Below are 16,300 nucleotides of genomic sequence, written 5' to 3' on the forward strand. Positions count from 1 at the left end.
GTGTGTGTGTGTGTGTGTGTGTGTGTGTGTGTGTGTCAGTGTCTGTCAGCTAGTACCTGCGTCTCTGTGGCCCGAGGCAGGAGTCCATATTGGGTCGGAGATAAGGCGGGAGAGGTAGGTCAGCTCCACATTTCCTTTCTGAAATAACAAGTCGAAAAATGAAACCCCTTGCTTGTCCTTCCCTGAAAAGGAGCCACAGAAGGAAGGTGCCTAATCTTCCCTGGCAGCGCCGGCAGTCAATGCGGACCGTTCCCCGGCGGGGCCTGCTTTTGTCCGGCCTGATGTAGGCCAGGAATGTGACTTCTGATTTCAAGACAAGTTTCTCAGGAAGTCTGAACAGTGGGGTTTGCGCAACTCGGCTGCCGGGTTCCTGGGCTGGTTTTTGTCGGGAGGATAGAGAGACTCTGAGCAAGACTAGAAGTTCTCTGTGACGACGGCTGCCTCTCCCTCGGCTGGGAGGGGGACTCTTTGTAACGGAGATAATCGCGTCTCTGCGCACCAGCATCCCCAGTTTTTAACCTGGTTACAGGGGGCACCTGCCCTCGGGCCTTTCATTCATGGTTGAGTCACCAGCACACGGGCACATGCTGGCACCTCAATGCGAAAGGGGCGCTTAGAAAGTAGGCCCCCATTAGGTCTGAGTGACAGCAGGGTCTGTCTGGTGCCCCGCTGTGTGTGAGTCACACACAAAACGTTTTAAAAATGAGAACCAGTGGTTCTCAACCTGTGGGTTGCTACCCCTTTTGGGGGGTTGAACGACCCTTTCACAGGCATTGCCTAAGACCATCGGAAAGCACATAAATATTTCACAGTATATAATTACATATTGTTTTGTGATGAATCACTGTGCTTTAATTATGTTTATGTTCAATTTGTCACGGTGAAAATGCATCCTGCACATCAGCTATTTACACGACGATTCATAACAGTAGCCCAGTTACAGGGATGAAGTAGCAACGAAAATAATGTGATGGTTGGGGTCCACCACCACGTGAGGAACTGTAGGAAAGGGTCGCAGCATGAGGCAGGTTGAGCACCACGGCTGTAGACAATTAGAAAAATGCACCAGAAGGAAAGAAAAGAAAAGTGGAAACAGTTGATCATCACTGTTAGCTTGTGTTCCGCCTCCTCTCCCCCACCCACTTCACGCCCCGCCCCAGTGAGCCTCATGCTTCTGCAGGTGGTGGTGTCTCCTGCGTCTTCGAGTTAAGATGTATCCCGCCGTGTCCCTGTGGCACTGAATAGTCTTGAGAGGCCTGTCCGTGCAGGTGGCTTTGCCATCGAGTGTCTCCTCGTTTGGCTCTGCCTTGGTTTCATGGTGGTCCGTTTGCTGAGCATGATGGTGTGTGTGCCCCCTCATTTTTCTCAGTTAACAGATAACATTGCAAGGGCCAGGAGTGTTTGTGGGCTAGTCTGCGTGGTTCCTGGGGATACGTTGCTGAGAGATGGTCAGCAGGTAGGACCGTTTTGAGACCTTCCTGAGTAGCCACTGCCGCCACACTGCCCGCCAGAGTGGCTGTCACCCTCGGACCTTCCCCCACCCATGTGTGAGAGTGCCTGGGCTTCCCTGTCCCAGCCCGTCTTGTAAAGATGGGAGAATCTGAGAGGCAGGTGAATCGTGCATGGTGGGTCCTTGTTTCCCCATTGGAGGCCTGGCATGACCTTACTCATCACAGGATACTCGCTTTGTTCCCTCTGATTTGTGAGCACTCCGGATAATTAACATACCTCTGTGGCCAGTGGAAATGAATGAGGCACCGCCTTACTGCTAGCGTGGGACAGTTTCTAAGCAATGCATATTCTTGAGTATATTTGAAATGCACACCCAAAATAAGCGTGTGTGGTGTGCCTCCTGTGCTGTACCACGGGGAGGGCAGAGTCCACACTGAAAGCTGTGGCTGCGTCTTTCTGGAGGCAGACCCAGTGTGTGCGCCGAGTTCCCTTGGGGCTGGAGGCTTGGGGGCCTGTCGGTATTGAAGTGGGAGGAGGACTTACGTGGCATATTAGCAGTTTAATCCTGTTTGCATATTTACCTTGTCCACATGATCTGGTTTTAATGAAAGAGCCAGCTCATTAAAATTAAAAATAAAAAAGGAGGAAAAACGTTAGTAGGTGAGTGTCTTAACCTTCTCTCAGGTGTGTGTGTTGGAGATATGTTCCCTAATGTGCTCCTCTCTGTTTAATTCTCTTGGTGTGCGTGGTTTGTTTTCACCTAATAAAGATCCATGAGCCGTTAGTGGCTGGATTTGTTTCTGGTGCTTCAGACTCAGAAACCCAAAGTCCAGTGAGTTGCTGCCGACCCGCAATTTCTTGTTGGCGTCTTTCTTTCTTTCACCTGCGTTGAACCCATCTGTACTTTGGTAGATGATGTGGGGTCATTATCAACATAGGGGTTTTTTAAGTTAGTTAAGTGATCCCAGCATTGATTGGTTGGCTTTCTCTTTAGCTGCTGATTTATAATGCCATCTTAAACAGGTTATGTTTTATAGCACATATTCTAGGATTGTTTTCATGTCCACTAGTTGTTGCATTGGTCAGCATCACTTACATGTACAGTCCAGGTCGTACAATAGATGCTACGGTAGGTTCCCCAAAGTGTGTGTGTAGACACACATACACACCTACATGCATACATTTTTTTCTCTTCTCATCTTTAAAATTCCCTTAAGTTCTTCTTTTTCCATGCTATTGGAATTAAAGATTGAATTTAGAAGGGATGAACATTTCAATAAAGTCTCTCTTTTTGACTGAGGGGTTCGTTAATGTTCCTAACCCAAACCAAACTCACTGCCATCTCGTAGATACTGACTCACAGAGACCCTGTAGGACAGGGTAGACCTGCCCCTGCGGTTTCCGAGACTGGAGCTTTTTATGGGAGCAAAAATTAATAAATAAACATCTTGACAAATGGTATTGCCTTACCATTCTGCAAATCTCTTTAATTCTCTGTCTTAATTGAAGACAGGGATCCCTGGGGGTGTCGTGGGTTTGCAACCTGAGCTGCTCCCCGCAGGCCAGTGTTTCTGACCCACCGCCCCTCGGGAGAAAAGAGGGGCTTCCTCAAAACTGAAAAGAGGCATTTCTGCGCTGTTCTTCGATAGGTTCGCGTAAGCCCCAGTGGACTGGATGGCAGTGGGCTTGGGTTTTATAGAAGAGAGCTGGATTTTCCTCTGCATCTTTCTGTATTCAGTCTGTTACAATGTGCTGTTCGGGTGGAACTATATAAAGAAAACCTGGCCTCGGCAGACCATAGGGAAAAGGGCCGAGTGTCTTCACAGCCCTTTCAGACAGCTGTGAGCATATTTCTTTACTCCTACACCGAAACTCACCTGGGGTGGTTTCTTAAAAGTGAGGTGCCAAGTGAAATCTCAAACCATGTCAATGAACCAACCTTCTGTGCTCGGTTAGTTAGAGTAAAATCCACTGGTGTGATCTGTGAGTGGATCGTATCCTTGCACGTGATTTCGTAACACCGTGCGTCTGGGAACTGCCGGCTCCCCGAGTTAAGTAGATCTTCCATTTCATTACCCAGTAGAATGCAAACCACATCCATCAAGCTCACCATCTTGCTCATCAGAAAAAGGCTAAGTTTAAGTATTGGGAAGCAGTCAAGCACCTGCTGAAAAATTGATTTCCAGACTCCTGGCTCTTGCCAGACGTTTTATCACCCGCAACACCGTCCGGCCCACCGTCTTTTCCTTGCAATGACAGGCTCATCCCGTTCTTCCGTGAGAAAATGCCTGCCACCGTGGAAATACTGTAGCTCTCCAAGCCCATTTTTCTTCCCAGTGAAAATGACACTCACCAATACAGTGGCCAGTCAGGGTTGTAACTCACAAGCGCACTAGGACTTGCCCTGGAGACGGCCGAGGCCAGTGCAGTTGGGCCACAGCAAAGGCCCTGGGGGATCTCCCACCTCATCACACAGGATGCAGAAAAGCTGTCCCATGAAGGGTGAGTGTTAAGGCAACGATTGCTTTTTGCTGCTTCGTTAAGGACCTTTTCCCACGAGGCTGACCTATCTGTCTGCAGTGAGCATGTGCACCCTAATGGTGCCGCAGCCTTGACTCCTGAGGTCCCCGCTTGTGTGCCCACCACTGCTTTTGTGCCATTGATGCAAATACCACCACCGTAGAAAAACAAACAGAAAACGGGCAGCAATGTAGCTTGACCACAACAAAAGTAGTTTTTAGCACGCCAAACCCCCCTGAGCAGGCTTTAGGGGATCCCTAGGTTTTTGAGAACATCTAGGACAACTTTATTGCGGTGATAGGATTCTCTAGTCGTGACCTGACGACAGTGGACCTGCCCATCCCCCAAACCATGCCAGTTCCCGTTGGTGCCCACGCCTGCCTCCCCAGGGGAGCAGAGTAGAACTGCGCTCTGTAGGCTTCGCCAAGGCTGTCTTCCGAGGCGCCTCTGCATGGGTTCAAACTGCCAGCCTTTCAGCCAGTGGTTGAGTGCTTAACCTTTGTGCGCCCACCAGGGACTCCTGGGGCCTCTGGGTTGGGAAATGCCGAATGTGTCCATGCAAGCCCTGAGGCTAAATTGGGTGATTTTCTCATTTGTCCATTTTAGACAACGATTCTGGCACCTCAGACCCTGACGTGGAAAACACAGTGAGGACCAATGGAAAGGGGAGCCCCGGCGAGCAGTCTGCGAGCCCTGTCCAGGCCATCAACAACAGCGGGGCCGGGGATTCCAGCCGCTCCACGCTTCAGAGGTGCCCGTGCTTGCTCGGCCGGTGACGCGTGTGTGCCGTCACGGCCTTTTCTGTTCCGATGCATCTAGGAGCCTGACTGCCAGCAGCCCCATTGAATGCCTGCCTCCCGAGCCCCTGTATGTGCGCCCACACACCCTCCCCAGCCACACGAGTGCTTCATATAAGGGTGATAGCAGCAGATTATCTCTTCCCATTCTTCTCGGCCTGCCCCTCACACGGTTGCTCTTAGTGCTTTGTCTTCTGGTCAACAATTTTTTGAGCCAAAGAGTGTGGCACCCCCCAGCCCCCTACCCTGCCACTTTCAGTCCCCTAGTCTAGAATCAGAAAACCAGCAGCGCAAGCCGCACGTGACGCTCCGAGATTGAACAGAGAGGGGTACAAAGCCTGAAAGCCACTCCCGCTTCTGCCGTTGGCCTTGACGATGAAGCTGAAAGAGGCTTGGGCCGAGTTGTTTGAACTAAGACGCAGCCTTTCCCACAAATGGTGTCGCACCTCAGGCTGTGCTGACGGTGGGCATGCTCCACGGCCTTCGGTTGGCAGAGCGCAGACCAATTCTCTGGGCAGGCCGCCCCTGAGGGTGCATTCTCTCCTCCCCCGTCAACAGAATCGATGCCCTCCCCTAGCATGGGGTTACGGGAGCCTGGTGGCGGAGTGGTTCTGCATTGGGTTGCCAACCGCAAGATCAGCAGTTGGCAGCCACCAGCAGCTCTGCAGGAGCTCGCTGAGGCTCCCCAAGTGACGGTCTCAGACACCCACAGGGCCGATTCTGCCCCGCCCTGCACGGTCACGATGAGTCAGCATCGGCACCATGGCCTTGAGCTCCGAGCTCCGGGGCTTTTCGGACTGGAACGCGGTGTTTGATGGCTGTGATGGGAGGAGGCTCCCTGCTGCCGATTAAGCTGTGTGTGGGCATGTGTGTTTCAAGATTTGGGTCAGAAAGTATCACCTTCTTCCTCTAATTCAGATGCCTCCCTTCTTGGCTGTCTCTTCATGACATCCCGACGTCGTCACCCATTCATTCGAGTGTCCCCGCATTATGGGTCCCGTGTTAGCGATGTTGTGACCTTAGGGGTGGAATGGGGAGAGTTGTGCGGACTCACATTCGAATCCCGGCTCCTCCGCTGGCCCCACACTTGGCCGATAGTGCCACCTAGTCTAAACGCGCCTACAGCCCCCAACAGCATCTGAACGCAGAACGTGGGCGCCAGCGCAGCTAACTTGGGACCCCGTGAAGGGCCAGCAGGAGAGCCCCTTTGGTTAGACCACCGACAGATGGGATGAAAAGATAGTGTGGTGTTGCCCCCTGAATCTTCTGAAGCCCCTTCCTATCCGGGATAGATTAAAACATCACCATGCCCTCACACCACACAGAACAACACACACGTCATCGCCCCTTTCCTGGCCCATCACTTTATGAAGAAGCCCTAGTGGCTCAGTGGTTAGACACTTGGTTGTGAACTGACAGGTTGGGGGTTCAAGCTCCACCAACAGCAATGTGGGAGAAAGCCCAAGTGATCTCGGCCTGTAAAGAGTGTACCTGCAGGGGGCCCTTTTGAAAGGATCACTGTGAGTCAGAATCAACTTAAAGACAGTGGGGCTTCTTAGCAACCTTATTCTTTCTCCTCCATCTCTGCTGCCCTCCCCATCCTCAAGACCCCCTGGGGGGACCGCTGCCCGCTCTCTGCCCGTGCCCTCTCCCACGTCTTCTTCCAAGGCGAGTTCGGGCCTGTGGCTTCCCTTTGGGGCCCAGGGAGATAGAAGATCGAAGCAGGCACAGGCATCACCACCACCCACCGCCCTTGTTCCTTCCAAGGCCAGTGAGCGCTCACCCGCTTGGCCCGACGACGTTGTGCATCTGACCTTCACGCCCCCCGCCACCCCCGGAGGAACTGCTGCCCTGACCCACTTCTTCCTTCCCAGCGTCATCAGCGGCGTTGGGGAGCTGGATGTAGACAAAGCACCAGTGAAGAAAGCTGAGCCCAACCCCAAAGGCAAACCGTACCCCGACTGCCCCTTCCTGCTGCTGGACGTTCGGGATAGAGACTCCTACCAGCAGGGACACGTTGTTGGAGGTGAGAGAGAAGGCCCCGTGCAAACCCTCCTCGGCCAGCCCAGCCCGCTCTGAGAGACTGGCGAGGTCCTGGGGGAGCAGGGACCCCACGCTAAAGTGTGGGGGGCAGCGTCGTTATCTCTCAAAGAAGTACTTTGATTTATGGCTAATGTTCTTGAAATGGCTCCGTTGAACTCTCATTCTGATCTCTCAGCTCCAAGTTAGATCTTAAAGCAGCTGGGAATGGGGGCCGGTTACTCCAGGAGAAAGCTACCGATGCCTTCAGTCCCCCCACCCCTGCCCTACTTGTTTTCTGCAGCTCACAGCTACCCGATCGCCACTCTGTCCAGAACAATGAACCCGTACTCCAGTGACATCCTCGAGTATGTATCCTTTGTGGCCCGGTCTGAGGGCGGTGAGACCGAATCAGGAGAGAGGCCCCTGGGAAGGGAACTGGGTGGCGACCCTTTGTTGTGAATCAGCTGCAAGGAGCTGCGCTTGTGGGTGCTTGGCAGTTTCTGGGCATTCTAGTCCGATAGAGGCGGGCACTTCCAAACCTGGGTCCCCGGTGTGGGGTCTGTGGAGGGTCCATCCCAAGGGTGTTTGCTTTGTTTTTTACCTAGAAAACTTTCCCGTGGAAAACGTTTAAGAAGTCGGCCATTTTTCTTCTTCTTCTCCTTTTAATTAGATTTTTTTTTCTCTTTGAAAATTTTAATTACACCCTTCCCCACCCCCAGCTCATAAAAAACATATGAATGGAAAACCATTTCACTACTGTAAGATATTTTAAAAGGGGGTCAGACTCCCTCTGAGCCTCATGATGGAGAAGCCGCTCCTGTGACATTTCTGGTGTTTAATTCCAGACTGGTGTGTTTTCGTAACAAAGTTGAGATCGTATTGTTTTCTATTTTTGTTGTTGTTTTAATCAATATTGTGGTATCTCTTCCCCCGCTAAGTCAAGATCTCAGTCCCTCTATTTTTGAAGTGGTAGCCTATCTCATCTTCAAATTTACTATTGCCAAACCATTCCTCTCTATGGAGCTTGTAGGTCGTTTCCTCCTCCTTCCCCCACCCCCCAATATTGTAAATAAGAAGGATTCCTGGTGGCGGAGTGGTTACGAGTTGTGCTGCCAACCATAAGGTCAGCAGTTTGAATCAACCAGCCACTCCCTGGCTACAGTCTCGGACACTCCCGGGGTGTTGCTACCCCGTCCTTTGGGATTGCTGTGAATGGCAGTGCGCTTGGCTTGGTTTGGTGTGATGCACAAAGCTGCAGTGGACACCTTCCCTGGGCATTGGGATTTTTCTTCTTTCTCGTCTGTAACAGGGGTTGTTGTAACACGTGGTCACTTCCTAGCGTGACAAGGAGAAAGGGGCAGAGGGCAGCTCTTAGCTCGTGCTGCCTTGGACCAGAGCGACATGAGTCTGCAAAAGCAAAGGCTACCACGACCGGAAACTGCCCAACGGCTGCTGGCCTGATGGCAGTGAGCGCGGTCACTCGGTGTCTCTGATCCCAGCCTGCGTTTCAGGGGGTTTCTTGTGGGCCAGGAGGGAGCCTGGTCAGCTCAGTGCTGTGGAGCCTTAACCCACTGACCCTTAGAAAAACGCCCACGGCAAAATCATCATCCTGTACGACGACGACGAGAGGCTGGCCAGCCAGGCGGCCACCACCATGTGCGAGCGGGGCTTCGAGAACCTCTTCATGCTCTCCGGGGGTGAGCGGCGTTGATTCTTCCTGGGACGTCGCTGGCAGCCCTCGGGACTCCCAGCCCACCCACATTTCCCTTTCAGCTCTATTTCATGTTCTGGGAAGAGACAAAGGCCAAATGGCCCGGAAGGACCAGAGTCCAGAGAGACATGCGTCTGGTCTGTGGGCGCATTGCTAAACTCTGGAACCACGCGTGCTCTTTGTAAGAAAGCCTTAAGGGGGAAGGTGTAGGCAGAAGGGTTGTGTGGCATGCTTCCAAAACCAGACTCCCTGCCCTGGAGTCAGTGCCGACTCGTGGTAGCCTCCTGCAGGTTTCCGAGGCGGTGACTGTGGACGGGAGCAGAAAGCCCCATTTTTCTCCTTTGGAGCCACTGGTGGTTTTGAACTGCTGACCACGAGGATCGCAGTCCAGAGCGTAACCACCACACCACCAGGGCTCCTTCTTAGAACCCCACCTATCCACTGACATGTTCTGGTGCAGTTTGCTTCCTTGTGGAAATGTCAGGGCCCTAGAATGCTGGCCTCTACTTACTGACGAGAACTCAGGAGAAACACTGACCCCTCGGCCCCATCCAGATTTTGGCTTGGCTCTACCATGTTAATGCCGATTCCCCTGATGTTTTACACCTAGGTCTAAAAGTCTTGGCTCAGAAGTTCCCGGAAGGACTGGTCACCGGTTCCCTGCCAGCATCCTGCCAACAGGCCCCTCCTCCTGGTTCTTCCCGGAAGCGATCCAGCCCCAAAGTGCCCCCCTCACCAGCTGAGAATAAATGGAGATTTACCCCAGAGGACTTAAAAAAGATAGAAGGTTACCTGGAAGAGGATCATAACCCTGCGGAAAATCCTAGTAAGATATTTTGACCTTTGGAGAGATTGTTTCCTGCGGAGCTTGGGTGTGTCGCTGTGACTGCCACCTCATCCCACCCTGTGAAAAGCCTGATCGCTTCCGATATGTTCAGATTCTTGGTATGAGAGAGAGACAGAGAGGCCTTGCTCCGAGGGCCAAGGTGAAATGATCTCAAATAGCATAAGCATTGAGCATAGACGTAGAAAGAGAAGATAGGCAACAGGTACGAGGGGCTCCGTAAGGCTGGAGGTAAAATCTTGGTGTCTTTTTGCTCCATTTTACCCTGAACTGTTTGCTACCCCCTCTGTGCGTGCTTCAGGCCCTGGGCACCTTCCTGCAAAGTCTTGGTTTCCACCAGCTAGCTGCCTCTGAGCACACGTAAGCCGCTTGGCAAGGCGCCCGTGGTCTGCCTTCCAACCTGTCCCCAAGCCGGACTTTCTCCCCCCTTCCCCTAATCATCTCGTCCTTATCCTTCCGTCAGGGAAGGAAGGAAAGAAGATGGGCCAGGTCGGCTGCAGATAAACCGAGAGGAAAAAACAAGCTCTCCGGGCCTCCTCTCCCTGCCCTCGTCCCCACCCCTCCCGTGGATGTCAAGGCCGGGGGCTAGGTCACCGTGAGCTGGAAGGAGATGCTGACAAGTGGCATGGCAGTACAAGACTTCATTAGCCTAAGAGGGTACTTGGCAGATGGCTCCTGGAGCGTCCCTGCGGCTCTGCCCCTTGCTCGCTCTCTCTCCCGCAGGCCGACTGAGCCACGCCAACTCCGCCGCCGCCAGAGACGCCAAGGGTGGAAGAGACTCCAAGACTCTGGCCACCGGCACCTCCAACTCCCGCTCCCTGAGCAGCGTCCCCTCACAGGGCAAGCCCTGGAAGTAAAGACTCCGCCTCTCTCAGTCAAATAAACGTCTCCCTCCTTTCAGAACCCGCTAGCTCGGAGGAGAGGCCGGGCACACCCTGTGCTCCAGGCCCTCTGCCCCCTTCCTGCTTCCACCTCCTCCCCACGTCCGTCCGTGAGGAAGGATCTCAACTGGTCACCACCAGACCCAGAGGCCTGGTGGGCTCCAGGGCCCTCCCTGCTGTTTACAGACGCTGGGCAGGGGCTGGGCGACACACGTGGCGGTCTACTCTTTCTAGGCCTTTCGTGGTTTCCTGGGTGGTCCAGTGTGTCTGGCCTGTACGATGCTCTTCTGTGCCCCGGCAGTCATTTCTGCTAGTGCACAGCTCCCCTCTCCGTGTCTGGGTTTTCAAACAGAGCCCCAAACAGGCTTTCCGCAGTATGGCGACAGACTCAGATGCCGGCTGGCTCTGTGGCACCAAGGCCTGGCGGCCCGTGGCCTTCTCTCCCCAGCACTCGCTTTCTGAAGGCTCTCTGTGAGTGTGGGCCGGCTCCTCCCTCCTCACTCGTGTGCTCCTGAGCCGGCCCACGGTGTGCCCAGCTGCCCTGACACGGGGGACCAGGGGGTCCTCCAGGGAGCGTTGTACCAGGGTCCCAACCCACCAGGCATCCATCCTCCTCAGAGGTGGGTTGACCAGTTGTAAATCCCCACGGCCCAGCTCGTCCCTGTCAGCCTGGGCAGAGACGGTGGCCACTCACAAACGTCCGCTCGGTTCAGTGGGCATTGCAGACGAGAGCCGACCAGGATTCTCTGTCAGAGCCGACAGCCCCTTAGGCCCTCGCTTAAAAGTACAGTATTAGTCTAATTGAGTAATTAGTGCAATTTTCTGCTTGCTTTTCATTCTCACGACTGAGCTGTGATTAGGCGGTTGTGATTGTAGATTCTGGTTCGGGCCGGAATTTTGAATCAGCATTAATTGAATTGCTGGGTGAGTGATGTTCGTTCCATCTAATTGGGGGAACAAAAGACTGCAGGTAAGGATGGCCAAGGGAGTGGGAAATGCTGTGGAAAAGGGAAAGAGCCTTGTTAATTTTTATGGTCTGCGATCTGGGGCTGCGATAAGGGACTGAGGAATAAATTGTCCCCTTTGTCATGGCAACCAGCTGCTGGAAATTGCCTGCTCTTAGGTGGTTCCTGCTGCCCGAGTAAGATTTGCCTTAATGGGGCTATTTTCTCGACACTGGGGTGGGGGAGGGGGGCACCACAGTATTTCTCGGGGGTGGGGGTAGTCAGGGGTATGTGGAGGGAGGGGGCTGTGTTCCGTAGAGAAACAGGCAATCAATATCTCGTAGAGATCGATGGGAAAAAACACCCCTCCAAGTAGCCATTTCTGTGGCGGGAGGTGGGGGGGGGCGTTTCTTCTTCCCCTCTTGATTTTGGAAGCGCCACATTTTCCGAAGCTTTGGAAACCACACAGACCGGAGACGTTGTTCAGAACTCAAGCCGTGCCCAACGTTCCCCCAAGATCCATGAATCTTGTATAAAACCCAGCCAACGTACACACAGCTTTCGAGAGGAGCCCGTCACCCCCCCCAAATGTATGGCCTGAGAACCTGGTCCAGCCTCTAGAGACTGCCAGAAGTACAGCCCAGCTCGGAAATGCCGACGTTCTCCCCCCAGCCGTCCGTTCCCCCTAACAGACCCTTCTGAGCCGTGGTTTTTGGGGGTTGGCTTTTTTGGACACAGGCGTTTTTAAGAACAAACTGACTGTTCTCCCTCTAACACAGTTCTGGGTTTGCCGATTTAAAGTGGGTCATGTGGGAGCGCGGGCATCCCCCTGCACCCAGCTGTGGCGTGAAAGCAAAGGGCCGGTCCTCGCCGGTCCTCTGCTGGGTTCCCCTCTCCAGGCACCTCTAGAACCCTGCTGGCCTTGCCACCCAGCCCCTCTGGCGCTGGGCAGGGTGCAGGCATTTCCTTGCCCCTTTGCCGTAGCACCCGGCCCTGCCGGCAAGCATTTCTGAAGAGCCACTGTTCCGGACTCCACACTCCGATGGTGACATGTTGCCAGCAGGCACCTTCTGTACATGATTGGGGCGGGGGTGGGTGGAGTGGGGTGGCTTCTCCCATTTGAGTTCACCAGCGTCCCCCTTAGACCCGTGGATGTGTTACTCAACCGATGAGTGATACCTTGTGTGCTGACGAAGGTAGAAGATTAAAGCCTGTGGTCGTGAAGGTGTTGTGTGGTGCCTTGCACTGAACCCTTGCCCCATGCCCCCTCCGTCTCCCTCCCGCTGAGAGGATGCGGGCCTGGCCAGCAGCGGGGTGGAGGGTGGCACGTGAGGCTGAAAGTGACTGGAAAAGGCGCTGGGAGCTCGCTGCCCCCTCCGGAAAAGGATATGCTCGTTCCAGAAGTGGATCCGGAAGCACTCCTTCAGGGAGGAGGGCCTCCCCCAGACAGAAGACCTGACTTCCTCTGTGCTCTGGCACCATAACCAGACCACACCACAGCCTCTGGGCAGTGTTTCAGGGGTCGGCGGGCAGCCCCTCCCAGCCCCCAACCCCGGATGAAAGGGGCTTGACCGAAACAGCTCCAGCTCTAGCTGTTCAAGAGTGAGGAAGCAGCTTTTAACCCAGAAGGGGTATCGATGGGAGGGGGAGGGAGGAGGAAGACGTCCACTTACTGTTCGATAGCACGAAGGGCGTCTGGACTGCGGTCACGCGGCTGCAGTCGACACGATTCAAATGACCTCAAAGTGATTTGACTTTTGACCGTTACTTAAAAAAAAAATTTTTTTTTAATGAAACAGAACCAGCGCCATCAAATCAGAATTCAGAGAGAACAAATCCTGTCCATTCTTTGCTTAGGGATCTCCCCCCACCCCCCATGGTGCAGTTTCGATGATACAAAACTTCTCAAGACTTGGGGCTATTCATGAAGCAAGCAGGACAAAGCAAAAGCCTTCTTTTCTCTCGTTCCTCGTGGAGAATATGTAAAATCCGGATCCTGGGCGGGGCAGAATTATGTCGGGTAATGTCCCTGGGCTGGCTTTGTTTTGTCAGCTTACACGGTGCTTGGAGTGCCTTGTACATCATCCGGCTTTCCTGGGACATGTCCACCCGGACCACCCTCCAGGGCTCCCTTCTGGCTCTGCACAGCCCTTGGTCATTACGAGCAAACCTTTCTCTGCCCCACTTCCAGCATCTTCCCAGTGCTGTCATGTGCACTTATTTCCTCCACCCCCCTCCACCCCTCCCTGCAGTTCTTTCAAAGACACAACTCCCTGAAAGCACCCCTCTCCCCGCCCCAAGAAGCACGGGGAACGTGGAATCTAATTCATCAGTGTTATTGCGTGGGCATGTCAAGAGTATGTGCCATTCAATTAATTTTTTAATCAGCAAATTTGTTCTTCATACCAAAGCAATCAATAAGGCACAGTGCTTTCAGGGTGGCTTTGAACAGCAATGCCTCCCTTGGACTGCGGTCATTATTGAAATGATTATCGTGGGGTCCGAAACTCGGTGCAGAGCCCAGCAGGTGCATTAAGTATGTACTGGGCCGGGAGATTTGTCAGCCTGGAATCCTGGCCGAACAGTTGGTGCCGGGAACGTGTGTTCACAAAACAACACTTGTCACCCGGCGAGCCCTTCGCGGTGGCCCTCGCCCATGCTGGGCCTCTGTTCCCAATCCAGCAAATTCCCTTCGCCTCTGGGCCCAGCAGGGGCCAGGCGGGCCATGCTATGGGCAGTTGGCTGAGTTTCTTAGAGGACATACATGCACCTCCAATTTGGAGTCTTTTTGTCTCTAAGCTCCCAGGGGGTGGAAGTCACCGACCCCATCACAGGCGCCTTGTGAGGAAAGGGGCAGAACCAGGACTTAGTGGCTCCTTCACTGAGGTTGACGGCCAGCATGGGAGCCCATTGTGGTCACCGCTCTGGGGGGGGGGGGCCAGGAGAGCTTGCTCTTTTGTCCCCTGTGCCTGTGGTGAGGCGTTCCCAACCCCAAGAGGCGTCCCAACAGCTGCCAGGGAGCCATTCCCAGCTTGCAGTCAGCAGGGCCCATGTTCACCGTGCCCTACGACTTGAAGCCGCGTCCAGAATTCAGCGACTCCAGGCTGCTCCCCACCACCTCCACCTCCACCCGAGGGTGGGGTGCTGCTCTGCCCCAATTCTTGAAGAGTCCCAGGCAGTCACCAGGAGCAAGTGTGTGTGGGAGCAGCATAGACTGCTGGGCGGCGTCTCCAGGGGTGGGGGTGGGGGGTGCCGGGTGCGGGAGTGTCGTTATCATGAGCTGTAACATTGACTCCGCACAGCAAGCCTATGAGGTGGGCACCACCCTCCCCCATTTCCAGATGGAACTGCGGCCCAGGTAGAACTGAGGCAGCTTGTCCCGCCTTGTGGCTGTGACACCAACTCTCCCCACCACGCCTGCCCTTGTTGCCCCTCGGGGTGGGCACAGTCACACTTTCGGTAGGTGATGCCTCCAGCCAAGGAATATAAAAGCAAAGCCCCCCCCTGGGCGGTGGGCTCCCCTTCCTCACTTAGCACCTGGGGTCCACGCAGAGCGCTCCCCTGGGCCAGCACAAAGGAGACGGTCAGCGCTGGGATTGGAACATCTAGCGCTGGGAACGGGGACTGACTTCCAAGGTCGCCTGGGTTTCTGAGGCCTGCCCTGTGCACAGACATCGAATGCGCTACAACTTCAGGAATGCGAGTTACAAACTTTTAATTAGAGCAGAGGAGAAAGAGAGGCCCCTGACTTATGCACTCAATAAACCATGTTGGTATGATTTGTGTCTGAGCTCTCATTTCCTGTGTGGCGATGTTTCTGATTTAGGCTGAGACATAAATTGTGTGAATTGGCTGCGGCCACAGGCCCAGCTTTTCCTGGGAGGAAACAGCAGCGCTCTGAGCGTTGGCCCACGTTAGCGGAACCCAAATTCCCTCCCCGTGGAACTATAGCTGGACTCCGTTACTGGGGTTGAGCCGAAGGCTTCCTTTGCGCCTCGGAGTTTGGCAATATCGGCAATCTGGTCTCTGGGGCCACTTGAGGATGCTCACAGTTAGTTGCTAAGTGAATGCAGCTCGTGAGAACTTTGGGGAGAATGGGTTTACCCTCTGACAGGGTTTTGGAGTGGGCAGGCATTTCTTGCCTTGCTCTTCCATGGCCTGGCCAATTTGGATGTTGTGCTTGGCCACGGCAGTTTCCACCAAGTAGCATCGAGCGGGGCCTTGAGCGGTCACAGAAGGCTATTTCTGTAGTCCTCGGAGCAAGAGGCCCCTGCAGCTTCAGATCCCCCTGGTCCCAGGTCCCCTTGTATAAAGCAATGGCCAGGGTGACCAACAGCCCTGCCCTGGGTCAGGTATGGGCCTCAATGACATTTCATTTTTACTTGAGACCCAAGCCAGAAAGCTAGACACGCTTGAGCTCTGATTGTGAGCTCAAGAGGCCACCCTAAGGATTGTCCTCACAGGTCACCAATGGCCCACCGGTCACCGGAGAACCACATGGGGCAGATCTAAGGGGAAAAAATTAAAGAAATCTATAAGTAAAGATTTATCTCAAGAGAAAACCCAACTAATAGGCTTTGGCACAATCAATTCCCAAGACAGCTTTGAGTGGAGTTTTCACCCGAACGACAGCAGAGAAGTAGCCCCCCCACCCCCCACGGGGACGTGAGTAGCCCCTACCCTCGGTAGGAGCTGCTGTCCCCAGCTCTCTCTGGGGGTTGGTTCTTCTGAAGATCAAATGAACTGCGTCCTTCCGGAGGATGCCTGCCTAGAAGGAATGAGTGTAGACACATCGTCAAAGAGGATCTGGGCCAACACAGGGGCCATGGAGATGCTGGGTATTGCTCCTGAGTGGCTGTTAGGTAACTTCATTTCAAACAGCCCAGTGCTTGAAGGCACCCCGGTGGCACTGTCAGGTAAGCATTGGACTGCCAAGTACAAGGTTTTGCAGTTCATAGCCACCAACCACCCTGAGGGAGAAAGAGGAGGCTGCTGTCAGCTTCCATAAAGACCTGGAGCCATGGAAACCCTATGTTGGGTCACTGCGAGGTACAAGTGACTTGATGGCAGTAGGTTTGGTTGTATTTGAAATCGGTTCATTGGGTTTTGTTTTTCTGATCGTAGAAGTA

General features: G+C 53.9%; 1 protein-coding gene across 3 annotated transcripts in view; it reads left to right on the top strand.

Moving 5' to 3' along the window:
- Positions 1-10,217, top strand: part of CEP41 (centrosomal protein 41) — a 45,197-nt gene extending 34,980 nt beyond the window's left edge. For all 3 annotated transcript variants that reach the window (XM_045288816.1, XM_045288817.1, XM_045288818.1), the window contains 6 exons: positions 4,579-4,723; positions 6,644-6,795; positions 7,093-7,160; positions 8,374-8,488; positions 9,113-9,328; positions 10,070-10,217. In XM_045288816.1, the coding sequence (XP_045144751.1) occupies positions 4,579-4,723; positions 6,644-6,795; positions 7,093-7,160; positions 8,374-8,488; positions 9,113-9,328; positions 10,070-10,203 (830 nt within the window). In that variant the 3' untranslated portion in view covers positions 10,204-10,217. The remainder of the gene's footprint in view (positions 1-4,578; positions 4,724-6,643; positions 6,796-7,092; positions 7,161-8,373; positions 8,489-9,112; positions 9,329-10,069) is intronic.
- The last annotated feature ends 6,083 nt before the right edge of the window (positions 10,218-16,300 follow it).

The sequence above is a fragment of the Echinops telfairi genome, unplaced genomic scaffold (assembly GCF_000313985.2).
Source record: "Echinops telfairi isolate 266 unplaced genomic scaffold, ASM31398v2 ScPeMD7_23;HRSCAF=83, whole genome shotgun sequence".
Taxonomy (NCBI): Eukaryota; Metazoa; Chordata; class Mammalia; order Afrosoricida; family Tenrecidae; genus Echinops; species Echinops telfairi.